The 14,635-nt window shown below is 33.4% G+C and overlaps 1 protein-coding gene across 8 annotated transcripts in view; it reads left to right on the top strand.

Annotated features, from left to right (window-relative positions):
• Window positions 1-14,635, top strand: part of LOC124369891 (plasma membrane calcium-transporting ATPase 2) — a 348,847-nt gene that overhangs the window by 250,756 nt on the left and 83,456 nt on the right. For all 8 annotated transcript variants that reach the window (XM_046828043.1, XM_046828035.1, XM_046828038.1 and 5 more), the window contains 3 exons: window positions 6,680-6,915; window positions 7,861-7,996; window positions 8,587-8,721. In XM_046828043.1, coding sequence (XP_046683999.1) covers window positions 6,680-6,915; window positions 7,861-7,996; window positions 8,587-8,721 — 507 coding nt within the window. The remainder of the gene's footprint in view (window positions 1-6,679; window positions 6,916-7,860; window positions 7,997-8,586; window positions 8,722-14,635) is intronic.

Here is a 14,635-nt window from a genome sequence, read left to right as displayed (position 1 = left end):
AATGAATTTTAAAGCTTCAAACAAGATTTTTTCAATTCGCAAACCTATATATTCCTCAGATAAAAATCCTAACCATAAATGTGTGAACAAATCTAATTGATCATAGCATTACGTTCTAGATTTATCGTTCACCTAGATGATTTTACAACACTGATTGGAAATGTAAAATTGCAATTAGCAAGGTTGATTTGTGCAAAATTCTCACATTTTTCTTATTCTGGAAAAATCATCTAAAATTAATTTCTGGCAACAACCTACAATTTTTGGCAACATACGAGTATATGTCATGGGATTTTAAATTATATTGTTTTCTTTAACATTTTCTATGATTTGTCATTATTCAATCAATCAATGATTTAATAATTTTCAGTCACATTTGAGATTGTAAATTAGTAGAAATTAAACAAGGAGGACAATTACAAAACTCATTGATTTTATTTAAATCTTCAACTTTAGACTTGAAATTGTAGCAACCCGACTTAATTTTAATTTGAAAATACATTCCTAACAAATTAGATTTGAATTAGGATAGGTCATTAATGTACAGTAAATTGATACATGTATATATATATATATATATATATATATATTATGTACCACCATTATATACAATTTAACTAATTAATTATTGGTATGTAACTTATTAATCAATTAGTAATTAAAAAATCATGTAATGAGCAAGAATTAAAATTCAATATGTTTTGTTAGGTACTTAATTGGAGTTAGTTTGGAAACAAGTGTTGAATGGCCCGAGTAAATAATGTTCATCTTGTATTGAATGAAAAGCTAAATACACTATGAATTAAAGTTTGGATAAAAGAACGGAAGTTTCAAGATTCTTTCCCAACTTTTGAAAGTTGCTTGGCTGTTTTGAATAGTATTGTAGATTGTGATTGTTGGCCATCGACTTTGAAGTGATTTTCAGTGAATACAATTACTCTTGTAGCCATTGTAAAATATTAGCTGATTTTAGCGAATAATATTCTAATATTACAATGTGTCCTTGATGAATGCAGATGACGAAGGTAACAGTAACTGTAATCCCCAGTACAATAGTTTTAGGGGCATGTACTTCACACCCTTGCACCATATCTTTCAGCCAACTCAAAACTATATAACTTAAACATGTGTCTTTTTCATGTGGTAAAAGTCTTAAATAACGATTCTATTACAGCCTCACACGGATTGTTGTGTGTCATGAGTGTCTCGTTGTCAAATTAATTTAAACTGATTATTTAAGCTAAATAATTTAAAAAGGTACTATAATCTGTTTAAAAAAAGTTACTTCCTAATTTGTTTAAAAATCTTGTAAAATATGTTATGCTCATTTCTGTACTAAAACCAATCCTTCTTCTTCGATTTAATTCCAACCCAAAACTTCCTGTTTCATCCTGCCAACCATAGTTACGTAACATGTGTATGTGAAGTCAAGGAACAGGGATACAGGTGTGATCATTTCATGAGTACACGTTTGAAACTCAGGGGGCAATTTCATACTGTTATTAGACTATTCAAACTAAATAAAACCGATTTTACTATGAGTAATACTCCTTGATGACAAGATTCGTTGGGTAGAAACACTTTGTTAAAATGATGTATTTCACAGAAGTATTACAAAGTACTTTCTCTCTATAAATACCATAAAGGTGTTTTCAAACAAATCAGTCCACCAGTTTTCAGATCACGCTAGATTAATCAAACGTCTCGTACTGAGAAGAATTCATTATTGCTAACTAAAAGTTAACGAGGAAAGTTGAATTATACCATCAAGCAAGATTTATTACTGATTTTAAAACTAATCTCAGGAATATAGTAGTGAGAAAAATGGAATTGTATCATAAATGCTGTTAGGGGTGGATATTAAATTGTTTAATCCAAATAAATATAACGCTTTTCTAATATTTTAAGTACACAAACAACTAAAACTGTATCACTAAGAATATTAAGAATAACGTTGTTGAAGAGGAAATACTCAAACAAAAGCTTTTGGGTTAATTTAATGACTTCAGGGTGTAAGAAATTCTAGTATGTCACCTTGTTTGGCTGTAATAACTTAAGTTTGCATTGTAATCATGATGATTGCTGTATGCATTCATGTGTGAATAAATACTATTTGCTACACTTGTTGAAATCAGTCCATTATATCATTCTATCACGTTGAGTTTTACTCCTACAAGGTCCGTGATGGCCCATTTAGTTTGTGAATGGGCTATGGCCATGTCTTAAACAAAAACTTATGGGCTTTAGAAATTAGGCCAGAACATAAAAAGCCTTCATATATTCGAGGTATTTACAGATATTTATAGGCCAATGGCTCATTACTAACCTAGTTATACATCTCCAATTGTAAGAGCCTGTGCAGAAATGTGCCTTTGCTGAAAAAAAAAAAAAACAGATGGAGCATATGCTCTCCAGCCATCCTCCATACTTTTTACATTCATTAGGTCATCTGCAGTAGAATATTGTACACATTAAAGAACAGAATGTTTTCTGATAAGATTTCATGGATCTTGACTCTACATTCTTGTTGACCTTGGATCACAATCTAACTCCTATTTTATCTTCCGACGCTTAGATTGTCTGCATTAGAGTTTATGATACTCTTAATTTTACAAAAAACTGATGCTTTTTGTTGCAGTTGAGTTTCCATTTTTCTCCAGAAGCTTTGATGCTCTGTATTGAGTTTCGTGGAAATCCTGCTTTTACAGTTTTTACATTCCCTTCTGAGATCTTGTTACTGTATGTTGGGGTTAACAAGAGTATTAACTTTTCTATTGCCATTTCTCTTCGAAAACTTTGTTGCTTTACACTAAAGTCCTTGAATCCTTCGTTTTCAGTCGCCTAGGAGATTCTTGTGAATGCTAATTTAGTGGGAGCCAGCCTTTGTTCTGATGTTTGGATGAGATGTTCAAGTTGGGGAATCTGGTTCTTCTCAAATTATTTAATTGGCAATTACCTTTTTCTCAAAGTTTTCATTTCTCTTATGTTCTTTTAAATTCTCATTTGTTGAACATATGACTATAAATGTCACTATACAGTAGACTCATAGCAATGGTCAGTGAAATGGATGAAATGATCCAACCAAACAAGCAAAGAACACCATATGGAGTCCCACAAAATTCTGTATCGACTCTAAAAAAATCCTAATGGGCCTCTATCAAGAGTGATTCTATTGTTTACAAGTTGTATTTATTTTGAACATGAGTGTAAGGATTCCTAGTTCCTAGTGTGCCAACCTATACGAATTGTGCATCCGATAGAAAACTATCTTGAACTCTTTTAGATTGGGGGGGGGGGAATAAGAAAACTCTGTTTTTGGATACCCCTTGTAAACATCAAAAACAAATAGACATTTTAAATGTATAAATTAGTTAGTCAATTTTTACAAATTAAAGAAATAAAAATTGTTGTCCTATTCTTTACCCTCTTTTTCTAAACCTCTTCTATGCCTTCTGTGTACTTCTCTTCTATATAAAAACCCTTTAATTGGTCTAAAATAAAATTACAATTCTCATTTGGGTTAAACATTTATTAAATAACCAATATGTATCGTAATGAAATAAATAGAGTAATGTAAATTGTAACTACAATAGATGTTTCCTATTTTCTATGTGGATCCTTCCATCCTAGTGCCTGAACTGTGTCTCTACCCCATCTGTGTCTCTAATTATGCAGGGTGCCTCCATAGTTTGGAAACAGTGTTGTTGTTAGAGCATCAGGCACAAACTGTTAAAATCATTAGCATTATCAAGGTTTTCCCCGGTTTCACAGTATTCTAAGTTAAATCAAAATTAAAATCTCTTTACTCGAGGTGAAGTCAAGGCTGTATAACAGTCTTCCTGTAATTTTCTTTTAGGATTTGAGTGCTTTAAATATCCTTAATCTATCGGTGGATCTCTAGGTAAATTTGTTTCAAACGAGTAATCAAGACAAAAACAAGTGTTAGTAAGTTTTGTGTTTAACTAGCTGGCTGGAAATTGAAAATCAAGCTAATTTTTTTTTAATTGTAGAACTGATAAAAAATAATTATGCATAATGCTTTAAATTATTAATTATTTGTTCTTTGTTAATACGTAGTTTCTCTATTTTGATTTAATTAACTATTGGTTTAAAAAAATCTTAATTTAGTTTGTTTAAACAATTAAATTATCTTTTTTAAGTTATTTTCCTTGAGCTGAACACATAAAAAGTTGACTTTAAATTTGTATGTTACTCTTTAACATTCAATGTTCATTTTTTTGTTATTTGCATTAATTTTTTGTAAGGAAATTGACTAGTAATGAAAAATAGAACCATGACAGGAGTAGAATACTATTTTAATTTACATGAAAATCTTGAAATGCTGTTTATTTTATACTCCCATGTCTGTTAAAATAGTAATGAAACTATTTCCAGATGTCGAGGCATCAGCATTTAACAAATAAACAACTAAAACTAATATAAATTGTTGGTTCGCCCAACAGTTTGATAATATTGTACAACTAAGATGTTTCTGTGCATGGTGTGCATGTCCCTTCTTAGTTAAATGTAATATTGTATTGTACTATTAATAGTTAAGCTGGTCTCTTAGTGTAGAATTTGATAGTGGGTATCACTTTTCGACACTACTGGACTCAATGCAATACTGGACTTGTGTTGTTCTGTTTCAGTGCAAGTGGTATGTAACTTTGCTAATATTTAACTTGAATGGTAAAACTTTAGTTACTTTCTAGTTAAATTGTTATCAGACTCTTTTCCAACGAACTCAAAGAACACACAACACTGGTACAAAAACCTGTTCATGTAAAACCGTAGAAAAAATGTTTGAATCAAACTTGATTCAAACTACGTACTGTAACTACGTTGAAATTTTGTCCTCTTGTACTTCGGAAACTATAAACAGATATTTTTCGTTATGGTCAGGTACGTCAAAATGACAAACTCAAATCCTTTAGTTCTTTTTTTCTTGTGATATCTTACCTTCTCAAGAAATTATGCTAATATTATTTCATTCAACTTCAAACACCCAACTTCTGTTTCATGTTCCAACAAAACTTGATGGGAGTTAATATGCCTTATTAATCTTATACGTCTTGAAGTTTGATTCAGTTTCGTCAGCATTTTTTGTCTGGAAGATGAATCATATTCTCATTGCAGCCGGATTTACAGGATTTTCAGACTAGTGGGAATCTATCGTATGAACCTTACCAATAGTATTTATTATCTCATTTACCTAAAATCTAATATTAAATGTTAAACGCTTACAACAGATTGTTTTTCAAAAGGGACAACTAACTGTATCATGGGATTTTTAGGTTTTTATGATTTAACGTGGTTTTAACATGAGGGTTTTTATAGCACAGGAATAGAAGGCTTACCTTTATCAGATTGGATGGATATTCCTTTTCATCTTCACAGGGACTTTATAAAGAATACACAAAAATTGGATATTCCGTGCCCACTGGCCACTGTATCAACTGAAAAGAGATTCTGTTTTCATGTTTCATGAGTTCTGTTTCTGTATTATGAAATTTGTTTGGTTTTCGGATCTCGATAGAAAAATACCCTTACATGTGAGAAAAATTATGTGAGCAACTACTTAATGTGCTACACATTGTGATGAAATTTAAGGAGCACTTTCTCACATCAGCTTTCTGTAACACAATACCCATATATACCCAATAATAAAAGTGAGAATGAACACCTTCGAGAGTAATAGCAATCCCATATTGTAAGTCAAATTAAGCTTGGTTATGAAAATATATTCACAACATTTATATCCAGTTCTCCTAGTTAAATATTTTCAAAAAGACTCTTTTTAAAAAAATAATAAGATAGCAATATAAATTGACAAATGTTATATTATAAGGCAGAAGAGCATGGATCTACACTTGAAACACAGTGTAGCGTGGTAGTTTCTACGCATGTGCACAGTTATGCTCCCAAGTAAGCATTATCACAGTCTTGATTTAGACCTACACACTTTTGCCTTGAGAGAACACAACATATGATAATTGTCATAAACTCCTTAATATAAAAGGCCCCACATATTAGGCCTGCGTAATGTAGGAATGAGATGGGACATTGATGCCAAAACGGGCATGGATGAAGTAGTTGCTGAGCATTGGTGTAATGACTCAGCATATAACTAAGTGTATTACATTACATTTACACAATCCTCTTCTAGACTGAGAGGATCAAGATACTTCCTCATTTGCTGACCTCCCTTAACTCATAATGTTTACCAACATTTTTTCACACCATGATTTCTAAATTTACAAATTAGTTTGTGTTTAGTATTCCTAAAATATTATTCTTGATTTGGTCTCTTAAAAGGACAAGGTATTGACCAAATCATTAGATTTTAGTGGTTTAACTGTTTGATTTCCTAGTGCATTGTTGTAAACAAGGAGTGTCCAAGTATTGGCTTTCAAATATACACGTTTGCTGTGTGTTCGATAATTTTAAGCATCAGTTCTACAGTAATGTTATTGCGTTATTAGTGTTCAGTTTAATTATTATTCCTACTATATTCTAAGATTATTTTCAAAATTATCAAACAAATTCATTCAACTCAGTTTTAAGATTACCAGAAACAAATATACATGTGCTTGCTTTGATTACAGAAGTGGTTTTCCAGTTGATGTAAGTAATCAGTGAATAGACCAGAACAGAATTGACGTATACAATTTGGTTATAGGTAAAGCAGCTATCATAGACGAAGACGAAGCAAAACACGGATGGATTGAAGGCTTGGCTATTCTTATATCAGTCATCGTAGTAGTCATAGTAACAGCATTTAATGACTACACGAAGGAGCAACAATTTAGAGGTCTACAAAATCGAATTGAAGGGGAGCACAAGTTTTCTGTCATAAGGCAAGGAGAAGTAAAACAAATATCTGTGGGTGACATCGTTGTAGGTGACATCTGTCAGGTATGTACCTTAATATTGTTTTGAAACCTCCTTCTTTGCGAGGGCCACTGTAACACCATTCAAAATATGTAGAGATTATCAGGAAAGTCAAATATCAGCCTGATGTAGTTAGTATATGAAAGCTACAGGATTTAAAGAATCATGAACAATGATGATATTCTTACGCATATTAGCATTACAGTATCTTTACTTTAAAGTCTAGTAAGTTCCCAGGATGGTTCACTTCTGACTGGTTTATACCTTCCAGTTGAACCCACACTGGGCACGATGTGTCACTTGAATCTGGGTAACCTTATAGATGTCCAGGAGCACCACACCACTAAACGCAAATGTCGAGATTCTGGAGTACAAGGGTCTAGTTTACTGCAGGAGATGACTGTTGGAGTTAGTGGGGTTCATTCCCTAAGAGTCAAAGGTTCTTGTTAGCCTAGACATAAGGGTGTACCACCCCCTGCCTGCTTTGACTGGAGAGGCTGGTTCAGAGCTGGCTTACCCTTCTTCCGAAGGGACATGACTTGAGATTAGTGCCCTAAATTCTTCCTTATGGATCTTGACAGGAGACGACCCCTACCCCCGATCTTACCCATCCAGATTATCCTGTTACTCTGGAAGCAGTGCGAAGGTCCTTATAGGACTAGGTCCAAATTTCTAGTGAGAATTTACTGCAGGATTTTGATTCACATTATTTTCACTTTAAATAAACTATTTGTCTGTTTTCTGCATTTAAATACAAGTTTGTTTGTTTATTGCAACCCAATCAGAACCAGGTATATCACTGAAGACCATACTGATGTAAAACAGGCTGGAAATTTAAGTTAAGAACCATTGAAGTTGAATTTTCTTATACCATTATATATATATTGTTCCCCCATCATTGGGATATCTTAATAGGACAACTAGGAGTTATACCAATAATCTTACATGAGTAATATTGCTTTGTTTTAGATAAAATATGGAGATTTACTTCCGGCAGATGGTATTTTAATCCAAAGTAATGATCTAAAAATTGACGAATCATCATTAACAGGAGAGTCAGACCATGTCAAAAAGGGAGAAAGTTTTGATCCTATGGTTCTGTCAGGTAAATGCACACAAAACCAATTATCTTTATTGTATATAAATAAACGTATGGTTTACTTTAGGTCTGAACCTATTGTAATATACTCAATAGATTTACAGGAAATAGTTTGTATCGTTGAAAGAAGTAAATAAACAATAGATTGGCAATATTTAAAGATTATTTTTGTATTTTCAAATGTAGAGGCAAATTCCCAAAATAAAGATTGAATAAAACCATTAGTTGTATGTTTATAATTTTATTATATGGCTTGAGACAGTGATAGGCAGTTTGGAAGGGTAACAGGATTTCAGGCAATTGCCATTATGGCAATTGTGTAGCATTTTATTGATGGCAAACGTCCAAAATCCTGTTGTTCTTTTACATCATCAATAATCATAATAAACTTTAAACAGATGCATGTTTTATCCCAATTTTATAATTTTGGACATTCTTTTACATGGTCTAATCAGTTTGTCAAGAAAAATGAATCTTACATAACTTCAGTTACAAAATAGTACAACTTGACTTATCCAAATATTAACAGAAGACAATCTATGTTCACTATATATTAATACAGCCAGTATTTTCAAAGGTTGTTAACTGTTGTGCAGGAACACACGTAATGGAAGGAAGCGGGAAGATGCTGGTCACAGCTGTGGGAGTTAACTCACAGGCCGGTATCATCTTCACACTGCTGGGTGCTGCTGTCGACGAGCAAGAACAAGAAATCAAGAAGAAGAGGAAAGGTAAGCTTAGCCTAAGGCCTGGGCATGAATCATTGTATATAGTTGTCAGACGTCCTGTTTGATTGCGCTGATCACGGCAATGTGAATGCCCCCACTCCCCGCACGTGAGCGTAGCAAGCTTGCGTTTAGACGTTCCACTGGTCGCTGACGCTGAATCACAGAACAGCTGGCGACCGTTGTTTGTTAACTTACAGATGTACCTGGCCGTCCGATCTGACTCTCGGAACTCCCATGGTAAGCTATATTTAATTTAATATAGATTTCTCGTTGAATAATTAGGTAATTTAGATTAAAATAGCAAGTAATGTAGGTAAAAGTCATTAGTCTACCGTGTACGCTGTAGTCAGCACTTTGATTTTGAGGTGTGTGGTAGGGTAGTTGATTTGTTGCAAGGAAGAACTAAAACTGGAGGTTATCTACTTACGACAGATTATACTTTTATTGTGACCGTATACTGACCTCATAAAAATTTACTCTTTCGTTAAACATTCATTATTGTCATATCATATTTTCTGTAGTTTACAATGGTGGCAGACCTTTCTTTCCTTAAAATCATCTTTCCTGTGTCTATCTGTGTAATTAGTAGGCAATCAATTTTATTCAAATAACCAGTTACAGAAGTTGAATGTTCTATGTTGAAATAGTTGTGTAAACTTTTCATAACAATAAAAAAAATTTGCATTATGAAATATGGGGTATTTTTTACTACATCTTTATTTGTACACTTGTTACCATCCTCACAGTTTCATCATGGTAGGCTTTATTGGAGACAGAATAGACAAGTTACTTCAGTACAAATTGGATGGATACTAAAACCTCAAATAGTTGAAAGTACTTTTTGACTGGTCTTAATTAATTAATTACTAAGTTAATTGAGATGCTTTCTGCATGATATAACTCAAGGTCAACTAATTATAGACAACCCCACTCACTCTTTAGTGATTGTCACCATAGAACATCTTTCAATTGAGGTACTTCCTACCTAATTAAAGTCAAGGTCAACTAGTTAGAGGCCCCACTCACTCCATAACGTTACTTCAACTATGGAGCACTTTTCGATTGAAGTTTCTGTTGATCGAGATACTGGTACTTACTTAACTCATGGTCAACTGTTTAGAGGCCCCACTCACTCCAAAGCGTTACTTCAACTATGGAGCACTTTTCGATTGAAGTTTCTGTTGATTGAGATACTGGTACTTACTTAACTCATGGTCAACTGTTTAGAGGCCCCATTCACTCCATAGCGTTACTTCAACTATGGAGCACTTTTCGATTGAAGTTTCTGTTGATTGAGATACTGGTACTTACTTAACTCATGGTCAACTGTTTAGAGGCCCCATTCACTCCATAGCGTTACTTCAACTATGGAGCACCTTTCGATTGAAGTTTCTGTTGATTGAGGTACTGGTACTTACTTAATTCACGGTCAACTAGTTAGAGGCCCCACTCACTCCATAGCGTTACTTCAACTATGGAGCACCTTTCGATTGAAGTTTCTGTTGATTGAGGTACTGGTACTTACTTAATTCACGGTCAACTAGTTAGAGGACCCACTCACTCCATAGCGTTACCTCAACTATGGAGCACCTTTCGATTGAAGTTTCTGTTGATAGAGATACTGGTACTTACTTAACTCATGGTCAACTGTTTAGAGGCCCCATTCACTCTAAAGTGTTACTTTAACTATGGAGCACCTTTCGATTGAAGTTTCTGTTGATTGAGATACTGGTACTTACTTAACTCATGGTCAACTGTTTAGAGGCCCCACTCATTCCATAGCGTTACTTCAACTATGGAGCACCTTTCGATTGAAGTTTCTGTTGATTGAGGTACTGGTACTTACTTAATTCACGGTCAACTAGTTAGAGGCCCCACTCACTCCATAGCGTTACTTCAACTATGGAGCACCTTTCGATTGAAGTTTCTGTTGATTGAGGTACTGGTACTTACTTAATTCACCGTCAACTAGTTAGAGGACCCACTCACTCCATAGCGTTACTTCAACTATGGAGCACCTTTCGATTGAAGTTTGTGTTGATAGAGATACTGGTACTTACTTAACTCATGGTCAACTGTTTAGAGGCCCCATTCACTCTAAAGTGTTACTTCAACTATGGAGCACCTTTCGATTGAAGTGTCTGTTGATTGAGGTACTGGTACTTACTTAACTCATGGTCAACTGTTTAGAGACCCCACTCACTCCATAGTGTTAACTAAAATTTGGATTAAAAATCTTAATTTTTAACATTAGCAAATTATTACAGAAAATTTCATTTTGCAATTTTATGAGGTCTTACTTCTCTCTAAACTGAACTAATACTTCCACCAGACAATGAAACTGGACTATTAAACTCAGGTAGAATCAAAGTCCTTTATACCCACTTCAGCTAACAGCAATACTTTTTACCAAACCGTTCATCGGTTGTTCTTTCTAAGAAAAAGCGTTTAATGCAGCTAATTAGAATAGTAGAAAGCCAAAAGGTTGGAAGCTTCCTCTGAAGAAGATGACAATAGAATATATTGAAAGCCTTCTTGAAGTTTAGATAGACATTAAACTGAAGTTGCTGTTGCACCCACTGGACTAGTTCAGTCTAAAAAGCTGCAATGATTTTTAACCTTATTCTCTACATAGGCTCACTGTAGAATTAATTTGTTATCAGCAGCTTTTAAATTAAGTCCAAGAATGAAATCGGCCTAACCTAACATGAATGTTGACTGATGGTAATAAATATAAGTTATCTCCAAATAAAAAGGTGCAGAATAACTTGACAGGAGAATTTTTAAGCTAGCTTGCTCCATCAATGAAGATTTCGGCAGTACCTCTTACCTTCCCAGACCAACACAGAACAATCAGATTAGAAGTCAATGGTCAAACCAGTAAGGATAAGGTCCAAAACATTTTGACCTTGACAGATTCAAATACTCAACAAACATTATTATGAGATTCATTCTTGTTATATTTTCAAGAAGAGGTTGATCTCCTTTTTATTCTTATCTTGCTCATCAATTTGGGTCACTGAATTGGTAAAGGATCTTATGAAATAGGTCAGAGACAAGATTTGAACCTGTTATCTCTAACTATCAGGGAAGACTTTTCTGTCAACAAACAGTGAATCAATCTGAGCTGAAGAAAGCTGAGGCTTTAGGCAGAGTAACATTGCCAGAGGAAGAAGTATAAAGGATGAAAATATCACCGTAGTCCAAGAAACGTTGCACATTGTTGATACAACACAATGAAATCCATCATCCATTACAGCTTATTCATGTTCTGAGCCTTTTTCGATGCATCTGTAGCATAAATTATTGATTTAAATTACACATACCCTTAATGGACACATTAGCAAAACTAAAGATGGCTTAACCTCTTGAGAATTATTAATTTTAAAAAGACAAATAGTTATTGACTCGTGGAAAGAAATGTTGCAACTAGTTTTGGCGTACAATCCAAGAACAGGAATGGATGATATGCTGAAAAAGTGGACAGTGCCAGAAACAGAGTCTCGTTGGTAACAAAACGTTGATAATGAACAGAACGTTTTCTTTTTTAATAGATGGTTATCAGTTACACTGCTCATATCATTTTATAGATGCTTCTTCCTTTTTTGTTAGTCTTTAGAGTGAGGTTTTCAATGTCAACACTGACAATCCAACTAGCTAACAGAATATAGCAGGTTGTATATTCTGATACTTAATCCACGACTTGTATACTTCATTACAGTATTCAAATAAGAAATGAAGTTGAATTGGCCAATTTCAAGTATAAGGCATTTTAAAAGAAATTCGACAAATAAGTACGATCAAATTCCGGCCAATTATAAAACCAAACAGTGTATTATTGAACCTCTTGTTCATGATATGTATACCTCATTTCTATCGTAAACATTTCCCAATAAAAATAAGAAGCCATAAATAAAAACGTTATTAAATAAATGTTGTGTACTAGATGTTTTCAATGATCAACCATTATGAATTTTTGGACCATCTCTGAAATATTTGCAGGGGTGATGCATGTGGGCTGGAAAGTTTGTGCTGTTTCTGGTTTGTGTGTATTTGTTTATATTGAGTGTTGAGTTCAAGTGTATCCACTGAGTTGTGTGATTCACTTTTTATGGGCCGTAACCATACGGCTCACAATTACACAATTATTTTGGATTGTGCTGTTTATAGATACACTGTGTTCAATTTAGGTGGTGTGAATCAGTGTTGAATGTTTTTAATGTATTCATGAGGTTTTTCGTCAATGTTTTGGATCATTTTATTGTAAACTACAGATAGAGGTGATTACATTGTTTATTATCAAGCTCCAAGAATGTTTCACTGTTTACACATTTGAAATAACTGTTCTGTTATCCACAACAGACTACTCCAACAAAAATCAAATTCTTTTTAACATTCATTGGGACCATTATTTTTTTGGTACAGTTAATTTTGCATTTAACTTCTGATACAGCTCATTTGCACTGAGATAGTGAGAAAATTGGAGCAATGGAATGTTGCTCCATATTCTTAACTCTTTCCACTCAAATTGTCCGGGACCCGTTTGTTGCTGTTAGGTCAATTTAATATTTTAGACAGAACTGCATATTGTAAACCTTTAAAAATATTCTCTTCATTTCTGACTGGCTGATGAGATTTTTTATAAATAGAAATAAATGTCACTGGATTCTAAATAAGAATCGTCATATTTAAAGTATTTTTTAAACATTTTTTAAAAATTTATTGAAGGAAACAAACTTTGCCATATAAAAAAACTCTTGAACTGAAAACAGAATGAGAATTGTTTAGTTTTTTATTTTGTGCAGTTTTACATAGTAAACAAGTACACAGCATCTTCAGACAAAATTATTCTTAAGAAAACAAATTGTAAAACAAACTTGTCTATGAGTTCTGACCCCACTTTATAAAATAAAATGTCTTCACATACTTCTTTTGCTTTAGTTCGACAGTGTAATTTAGATCAAAACTGTCAGAAAAAAGATTTGTTTTAATTTTAAACAATGCTGTATAGTGTAAAGAATCATAAATTCGTTAACGAAGTTTCATTCACTATTTTGCGATTTGTAAAAAATTGTGCATACCTCTACCCGTTTTATTCCTCAAAAATCACTATTACAACAAGAATAAAATAAGTAGAAATTCTAATAAGAATTAACAATAGTAATAGAACAGATAAATAATGCATATAGTTTGATATTAAAAAAAGTTATTTAGTAAACCAAACGTCAATACAAGCAGACAGCTGTACTGATCAAAATTAAAACCAAAATTTTTTGTTTCTTGTAATTATTCTGAATGGATGTAGTGGTAGCAGCAATAGCAATGCTAGGGGTTAATAAAGGAATTACATATGCTGAAATAGAATGTCAGTGCATTGCAATGATGTAAATAGGCCAAACCGGGTATCGGAGCTCTTGCAATTACATTATGTGACAGGTCTCTTCTGGCTCTTGAGAGGAAAGGGTTAAGTTGTGAAGCTTATTATTTCTTTGCTTTACAGATTTGCACACAAAAATTCATTATTTTGTCATTTAATTTTGAACATGCAGTATTTTTTTTAATTAATGATGGGTGATTGATTAAGTGGAAAATCAATTTTAGGAATATCTTCTGAGACGTAGCCAGGATTCTGATTTGGAGGGGACTACAGACTGTTCAGAGGGTTTGAAATACTGTTCAGAGGGATTGAAATACTGTTCAGAGGGATTGAAATACTGGGGGGATGTGGGTGGAAGAGATGAAGTACAATATATATGTTTATGGGAGCCTTCCAATTTTTACTTTATTAATAGGCTCTTATTAAAGGCATCTGTTAATACACAGATTGTAACACTTTAAGTATTCATTGTCGTATTTTCTTTTCATCTGTTGATTGATCTGTTCCTGGCTATGTCGTGTGCTGCCTTATTAAAAGCAA

The sequence above is a fragment of the Homalodisca vitripennis genome, chromosome X (genome assembly GCF_021130785.1).
Source record: "Homalodisca vitripennis isolate AUS2020 chromosome X, UT_GWSS_2.1, whole genome shotgun sequence".
Lineage (NCBI taxonomy): Eukaryota > Metazoa > Arthropoda > Insecta > Hemiptera > Cicadellidae > Homalodisca > Homalodisca vitripennis.
Note: the sequence above shows the minus strand (reverse complement) of the source record. Positions and strands in the feature narration are given on the sequence as shown.